General features: G+C 39.2%; 1 protein-coding gene across 3 annotated transcripts in view; it reads right to left on the bottom strand.

The window, feature by feature from the left end:
- Positions 1–1,500: 1,500 nt before the first annotated feature.
- dlgap1b (discs, large (Drosophila) homolog-associated protein 1b) overlaps positions 1,501–8,892 on the bottom strand; it is a 111,067-nt gene continuing 103,675 nt past the window's right edge. Inside the window, exons 10-12 of one of the 3 annotated variants that reach the window (XM_008396753.1) lie at positions 7,938–8,029; positions 7,057–7,209; positions 1,501–6,573 (exon numbers count right to left, since the gene is read on the bottom strand). In XM_008396753.1, coding sequence (XP_008394975.1) covers positions 6,358–6,573; positions 7,057–7,209; positions 7,938–8,029 — 461 coding nt within the window. In that variant the 3' untranslated portion in view covers positions 1,501–6,357. Of the gene's footprint in view, positions 6,859–7,056; positions 7,210–7,937; positions 8,030–8,892 lie in introns of all 3 variants that reach the window. The other 2 variants (XM_008396755.2, XM_008396754.1) reach the window with 2 other exon arrangements.

Raw genomic sequence — 8,892 nt, 5'->3', positions numbered from 1 at the left:
ATTTTGTTTATTTAACTTCAAAATTTATATCTAAAAAAATGTATACGTCTTTCACAAAAAAAAAAAAAAGAAACCAAAGATTTTTAAGTGAAGCTTATTTAGGAGATTATGATCAGTCAGCATCATACCTGTAGTAACTGTCTATTGGGACACTTGATTTAAATTCTGAAATATAAATCTCAGAGTTGAAAGTCGGGAAAAATTCACGTGTCACCAAAGAGTGACTTCCAGTTTGGAAAGTCAGTCAGCAGTCCCTGGGTTCCCCGAGGTCAACATCCCAGAGAGCTGGTGTACATCAGCAACATTGTCAAAATAGCTGAAAGCTCATTTTTTTCCCCCACTTCCAGCTAAAAATATATTTCTAACATGTTGAAAACATGTTAAGACAAGTTTTGTGTTAAAACTTGTCTTAATTCATGTAAATGCTGTTTTAAAATGTTTGAACTGCCACCATAGTTGCATTAGATGGATATTGACTAAGTCATGATTATTTACAATGATTATTTGCATGCAGAAAAAAAAAATCAAAAATATAATTTGATGCTCTCTTTTTTTATAGCATGTGTTTTACTGTTTGTTCCACACTGCTAACTACCACAGTCTCCAGAGTAAATAACCACAGACTCCTCTATAAAGGTTTAGTTTCCAAAGTAGCCCTCATATAAATTGTTCTATTTTTAAAAATTTCCAGTCACAATTCCATAAAACTAGAATTGTATTGACCCATTAGCTCAAAAATTTGCTTAATCCGTTATTTCAAATATACTAAAAATGTGTAATGAAACAAAATAATTCCTCTTGTTCGAAGGATATAAATGATGCAATATTTTTTCTTTAGGTATGGGATATTAATTTATGTCTGGAGCTTAATAATAGACTTGGTACATACAGCTCTTGGAAAAGTATAACAGCAAACACTCAATTCTAGAGGAATCATGATTTTGCATGGCAAAGAAAAATCTATCCTTGTTTTAAGTTTGCTGTTGATTAGAGATTAGAGATATTGGTTCCTGCGAGATCTCAACTAAAAATGCCTGGCAGTGTTTTAAGTCCCAAATGCTTTGGTGTAGGTGTTTACAATTTTTTTATGCTTTCTAAAATCTTTTACACCAATAAAAAAGTTTAAGGAGACTTTCAGGAACAGTAGGTACTAACCACCAAGTTGAAGCATGCATATGGTAGAAGACCTTGGGCCCAGGGGGCACACAAAGACAACATCCTCCCAACAACCATCACAGCACAAACCCCTAACCCCAATTGTGACCACCGAGACCAACGTGCCTCCCTCTCAGCATGACTGATGTGCGAGTGACAAATCACCAGAAGCTGCGCTGTGTACGGGAGCATCAAGGCTAAACCGAGCCCGAGAGTGCCGTCTAATTATGGGGCTCTGCCCCTGCGGAAGGGGAAACGCCCAAAAACGGCCTACTAATCTGCTTAATTATATTCCAATTGAAAACACATGTGGAGACAGGGAAAGAAGAAATGAACCCAACAAAATAACAGCAATGACTCTTTTTCTTTAATGCTGATAAGAGCTTATACATGTGCCATAACATCAACAGTGTAATAACATAATTACAAAATGTATATCTGTTCAGTGTGTTGTTCACGTGTTTTAGTTTACATTTTACATAGGGAAACATTCATTTATGTACAAATATTTATCTGACCAACCACAGGTGCACCTCAAATTATAATATCGTCAAAAAGTTGAATTTCAGCTATTCGAGTCAAAACGTGAAACTCATGTAATTTTACAATTTAAGTGATATTTAAAGCCTTTATGTCTCTTAATTTGAATGATTATGTCTTTCAGCTAATGAACGCCCATCATTTCAGAGAATCAAGTTTCTCAGAAAATTCTGCTGCTGGCCCACAGACCTCTTAACTCAAAACCTGGATGCAACTTGAAATAAGAAAAAAAAAACAAAATCTCGACCCCAACGGACCCTTTTGTTTTGTTACTTTTTAAAAACATCACACTTCGAAATTTGAACTGGATAAAAAAATATTTGTTTTTGCTTTATGATGTAAAACATGCTGGAAAAAGTCAAAGTGCTTGAAGCTTTGGGTAATGCCATCGCTGAGAAGACTGCAGACATGATGATTATCCAACAGTTGTCACCGACAGCTTCCACAAGAAGAGCGATCTTCTTGTGGAAGAGAAACTCGCATTGAAAGTTCAGTGAAAAGTCAGTAAAACGCGTAAAGAAAAGTGAAAGAGTACACAGGTAACTGATGGCTTAAAGGTATCGGTGAAGCAAAGTCCATTCAAATATTCAATCACAGAAGTTTTGCTATTTTTGGCTGGCCAGGAAACCTGCCTGACCTGAACTCTGTTAAACTACAGAGACACCGGCAGTTCATGCAAAAGGAGCCCCAACCAAGTATTGAGTGTATATACACTGATGTACATTTACATTGCTTTCAGTAACCCTGATATTAGAAGTTATTTTTATTTGGTGTTATGCAACGTTAATACCAATTCAATTTTGGTTGAAATTGTAATAGTGTTAAGTGATAATCATCAAAACGAGTAGAAATAAAAGCTTGAAATATATCACTGCGTAATGAGTGCATATGAGTTTCACTTTTTAAACTGAATTATCAAAATAGGCAAAGTTTTCAAAGATATTTTAATTTATTGAGATGCTGGTGTACATCACAAGCTTCAGAAATGTCAAGATTGTTGCCCACAATTCAACATTCTGGTTTCTAGTTCCCTGCTATACGAGGAGGTTTATACTGATATGTTATACTAAAAAAACAGAAATAGAGGTTCTATCTTTTTTTTACCAGACAATTTAATGCAAATACAAGTATATAAAAAAGAAATGGAAAAAAAAAAACTAAAATGGTCTTGACCGAATATATTATGTGTATTCTCTAAAATTTCATCCATCCAGCAAAAAAGAAATACAAATTGTAAGATTACATCATCACTTCTGTCACAAATGACTTTTTTTTTTCTCAATGAAAACTTAAGGTAGCCGTTTTGTAAGGTAAAATAGCAGAATCAAATGTATTCCCGCATATTCAATGGCACAAACATCATCAGATCAACATGGACAACTAAATTGCACATGACATCCTGCTGTTTGGTTAGCTAAACTAATAAGAATGACTACAGGCCGGATCGGGATTGTCTCCACATTCAAGCAGCTGACTGAAATACCTTGTTACAGTTGAAGAAAGTCGGGTCAAGTGTCCCCAACATCGAAATTGTTCAGAATATGGCAGAAATTATTTTCAGTTTATGTGGGATAATCCTTATGAGAAGGATTAAACGCAACAAGAGATGGAACTTTGGGTCACATACAGTAGAGGTGCAGTTCAATAAATTAGATTAGCATAGAGACGTAATATGTAATACATATGTAATGCAGTAATTAAATGTTAAATTCATACAGCCATTCATTAGACACAGAGTAATATATTCCAGCTAATTTTAAAGATGACACTTTATAGGAAATTATGAATATTTTAGTTTGAATTTAAATATTTCACAAGATCTTTTTTTTTCTAAAAAGATTCATCTACTTATAGCCTATGCAACAGTTTTTCCTTTCACTAAATTTCTCCTTAATATGCTTCAACCCAGGCAGCTTCTACAGAAATGAACTTTTCTATCTTGTGTAAATGCAACACTGGCAAGTCAAAATTTCCCCCTCTGAATGTGTAGAAAAACAAACTTTGGAATAAAATGATCAAATTTACTAAAATAAAAAACCATTGAAATATTTCACCCTGTGTGTAATTATTCCATGTTAAATTTTCAATTTGTCTGTAGTAAATTAACTTTTCTATGAAATTTGAATTTGCTGATTTACTAAAACACACTCACGTGAAGTAAGACACACAGTCACTCACAGTCACTCACTCACCCCCACACACGCACACACACACACACTCAACATGCCCCTCCCCCTGAGACTGCTGTTGTGCTCAACTATTGTAGTAGAAATTAAGGCTTATCACAGAAACAGAAGAAAAAACCCAAAAGGTGCCTTTCATGCAGACGAGCCAATAAACAAAACCCAAACACAGTATAAGGGCCGTATAGTTAGTGCATATTAATATTTATAATAATAATCACAATGTCAATAAACAATCACCCCTCCCCCATCAATAAATTAAACATGAATACAAAATATTAGAAATAGGATTCTTCTGTATGACCTTCAGTAATTGCTTCATTTGGAGGCAGAGATGCACACACAGTGAGGAGAAATAGTCCCTTTCCACTTCTCTAGACTCAATTATACCAAGACGTCTGTTGGCTAAAAATGACATTTAAGAAAAATATAGTACAACTACATTATAATGTACCAAATATCAGTATTTTTAGCTTAAGTCTGATATACAGGAGGTGTGTGAACACAACACTTGGTTAGGAATAAACCTAAAGAAAAAGAAAAAAACAAAAAAAACGTCCACATGCGAGTCATGTTACGTTATACTTGTGTTTCCTTTTTTACAGACGTCTCACTGAGTTAAGATGAAACAGGACAGACTCCGTTTGATGATGCTGCTACCTTGACAGTCAGGACTCTTTAGGCTCTAGAAAAATAGGAAGCACTTTTGAGATCTGAACGAAAGCACACACTCTTTATGACACTCAAACACACACAGATTTAAGCCTGTGGCTCCTTCAAATGAAGGACTGCAGTCCCAACCACTTGGCCTCATGTAGATCCAGCCTTTCGATCTGCTCCAATGAAGCCCAAAAAGACATCTAGTTGTGACAAACACACGGCCTTGCAAAAGTATTCAAATGTTTTGAACTGTTTTTAACGTCACATTGCAGCCGCAAATATTCACGTTTTACGTGATGGTGATGTGAATGGAAAACAATACACATGTTTACAAACACTTTTCACGCAGAAATCTGAAAAGCGTGGTGTGATTTTTGTATTTAGCCCTCTTTATTCTGATACCTCTAAATAAAATTAATTAAAAATGAGACTTCACTCGTGTCTAATTGAATGTCAAATTGAATATGACTATTCTGTAAGCCTTATGTTTGAAGTTTGTTAGATAACACTATAGCATACCTCTGGGGGAGCGGCAGAGTTCCAAAGCTCAGGTGTGAGAATCTGTCAAGTGGACAACGGTGTTTGAACGGAGATGGTTTTAGGTGAAACCCAAACGTTTCTGTTGCGATCTAGCCGCTTGTTTACACGTCTCTGGTGAGGAGACCTGGTCTTAAGAGGGGAATTTTCCGGAACACCCCCAACAGAGGTGTGAAGTATTCTGCAGGTGTGAAAGGGCACACGTGCAGAACGCACAGCTGCAGGATTTGTTCTACGTATGCACAGGCGATAACAGTTAAAAAAAAAAAAAAAGGAAGGTGGTTAGCGCTACTCAATCTTTTCAGTTTAAGACATCTTCTGATACGGCGATGTCTTAAACTGGTTCATCGTGTCAAAGCGGATACAAATTTCGACGCCACATAGAGACCTGCCACGACAACTGCAGCAGATTCAAGGCTTCTTGGCGGTGTTGTCTAAACAGTGATGCAGTGCCGTCTAAAAGTGGAACTTTTCCCCAAACAACATCTAAAATACAGACCGTTTCCAGACGGCGGTCTTGTTTTAACAAAGTCTTAGGTGTGCACTTTCCAGATCGAAGCCAAGATACATGAGGTTGGGCAGAGATTGATGTACAGTACGATGATATTAATTCAAATACATATTGCACTTTTCAGATTTTCATTTTGGGGAAAAGTAAAATTGTGATTTTTTTTGTCTTTTTTTTTTCACTTTATATTATGAAATAGAATTGTGAACCCACTTGTCCCACACTGAAACATGGCGGTGTCAGCATCATGCTGTGGAGATGCAACACACTACGCACGGCAGAATATTAACTCTGTAAACACGCAATTTTCACCGTGAAACATGGTGGGGAATGGCTTTTTTGTAAAAGCAATACTCCGTGCTGCAATATGGCATAAAATCAGAGTAAAACACTGAAATTGGTGATTGTAGTGTGACAAAATGTGTAAAAGTGCCAAGGACGTGATCTCTTTCTCATGTATATGAACAGAAGTGGTTTTTTTTTTTTCTTTTGTTTTTTTAGACAAATCTTTGTGAGTGATGAACAGGATTGCTACATCGAAGCTGGGAAAAAGGAAATGAGCGTGAGATATATAAATAATTCAATAAATACTGTAAATGTACAATTCTTGTTCAGACACCCTCCACGGCGAGTGAGCCCACAGTGATCTGGAAAGTCGGCAGAAAAGGTGATTATATTAATGCTAGCACCCTAGCCTTACCATTCAGTGCTACTACAGTGTTTATGAAACAGTGTCGAATATTAGACGTGTAGGCGTACGCGCTTCCGTGTGTCTCAGAGTCTGGTCTGAGCCTCGGGAATATAGATCTCGATGCTGTCTGCGCTCTCAGTGGCCGAGCTCTGCCGCACCGACGCGGCACGTTTGGCAGCAAGCAAGCGTTTGCGAGCCTCCAGGCGCTGGCGCTCGGAGCTCTCCAGCGAGCGGTCCCTAGCCAGAGGTGGATGGCCCTTCAGGGGCTTCTTTGGCACAGGGGGGGGCATCCTTCTCTCCTGGACAGGGATGACAAACAGTCTTAAAGCTGGGATTCCTTTGGGGGCAGGCGGAAGCTAAAATAAGCAGGAAAGCTGCAAGTTTGTATGGAGGTTAATGCAGAGCAGTTGGCGGCATAATGTGAGAGCATGCAATCTCAAATGAGGTTATGGTTCACGGTGGCAGCCGTTTGCGTGGGGTAAGAGAGCACAATGGTGGCCTTTGTGTGAGGTAAAAAAGACCATTGGAGATGGACAGGCCCCAACGGTGCATGGCAGGTAGAGTGGCTTCTCAAAAGCAGCTCACTGTCAACAACGAGATAGAGCAAAACACACAAGACAAGTAGCGGCATCAGGCAGGCAACACATATACACATGCTGCAACAAAGCTAATACGACAGCAGAGAGCATGCAAGGTTACTAACGCATTCCAAGTCCATGTCGGAGGCTAAAGCACTTTAAGATTTGCTCTGTGGATTTCATGTGTGCCACATGTGTGCGCACCTGAATTTCTGGGGGGGTCAGAGGTTTCCAGTTGTTGGCTTTGAGCTGGTGGAGTTCGTCAAACTTCAGGCTAATGTTCTCGATGGACAGCTGGAGCATGTCCCAGAAACCCGCCAGGTCCTGGGAGATGGGCCGCGGGTGTGCATTTGGATTCTGACGTATAACACATGAACACAAGCATGCAGACAAGTACTGTTTATATGCCTGATTACTCACAGCTTTGATTATTGGTTTTCCTACTGGCGCATATTTGAAGGAGGCGGCGTTTATCAGACACTTAAGCACCATACTGTAATAAGTGGAAAATGGGCTGCTTTACAGTATGTGTCTTGACAACTACATTACCCCTTGTTTTTCTTCAAGTGAGGATGAAGAAGCTATTTTTTTAATTTAATCTTTCACTTTTTAGGTTTTTTCACCTTACAGCCATAAACTTTAATGGAATTTTTGGACTCAACAAAAATTAGAATACATTAAAATGTTGTTTGTCATGAAGGAATATGAATACTTTAGGAAGAGACTATCTTCATGTCATTTAATAGACAGTTATACAGGGCAAAACAGAAAGAAAAACCTTTCATAATTTAGTTTCAATAACTAGTGTTTTTTTTTTGTTACATAAGACTGTGCAACAAAGGGTATGGAGTTCTAAGCACGTACAAGTGTCTGAATTCAAAGATCCATCTTCATCAGGCTACTAGTTAAACTCAGTAAGATCTTTTCTATATGTGATAGATGAAAGAGATGGAATGTCTTCACTGGATGCATACTAAATGACTGCTAGTCTGGCCTGTCAGCATGATTTGTGCAGGATGATGTCAGTGTAAAGAGGGGGAGGGGGTTACAGAGGGACGGCATGCAGAGGATGAGGTGACACATACCAGATTCTCCTCACACAGCTCCCGGAACTGCTGAAACTTCTGGGACATCAGCAGCTGGGCACTCCCCACTGCACTGCGGATCTTCCCTAGGACTGCAGAAGAAAAAAAAAAAAAAGACACAGAAGCACATGCATGCACACACACACACACACACACGCACGCACGCAGACATACCAGACACACATGCACGCAATTCACAATGCAATTACTCACAGAGCTGCATACTGCAGGCATGCTGCACCACTTACAGAAGGGGAGGTGCATTGGAAATGTAACAAAAGGACGGGTGCTTTAGAGGATATAATCCATCCTGGAAAATTGAATATTTGCTTAAATTAGATATTTCTGCCCCATATTGCACACCATTTACCAGACAAGTTAAAATGCCACATTTAGAAGAATCAAAACCTGAGAAGGGGAGTAATGAATTGGCACTAAGTCTTCAGCTCCCTCGGGGTGTTTGTGTATGTGTGCGTGTGTGTGTGTGTGTGTGTCTGGTAGCGTGGGATCTGGGAAAACATAACCTTGAGACACCCTCCCTGTTCTCTGCGCTCTGTGAAAGAATCTCTTGCCTGGAACCAAAAACACTAGCTGCATAAGCAATGACATTTTCAGTATGGCATGAAATCAGCTGCGCCGTTAGGACAGGTATAAATACAGGGCCTCCTGCCTGGGGGCTTGTTTGTTCACACTGGTATGACCGTGCACTCGGGAGCTGCTCATGGGTTTCTTCAAGATCAAATACTTGCTCTGGAGCAGCACTGAGGGCTGCACTGTTTGGGTGGAAGATCATTACACAGACTAGAAGACACATGTGGGGCCGGGCCGGCAGTGGCCTATTGATAAGTATGCACGGTATGCCTGTAGAGGCCAGAGGGCCTGAGACAGGAACAAGAAGCTATTGTGGTCCAATACCATGAATGCCTGCACCCTCTAAATCTAGGGAGGATGCAAT

This window comes from Poecilia reticulata, linkage group LG20, assembly GCF_000633615.1.
Source record: "Poecilia reticulata strain Guanapo linkage group LG20, Guppy_female_1.0+MT, whole genome shotgun sequence".
Lineage (NCBI taxonomy): Eukaryota > Metazoa > Chordata > Actinopteri > Cyprinodontiformes > Poeciliidae > Poecilia > Poecilia reticulata.
Note: the sequence above shows the minus strand (reverse complement) of the source record. Positions and strands in the feature narration are given on the sequence as shown.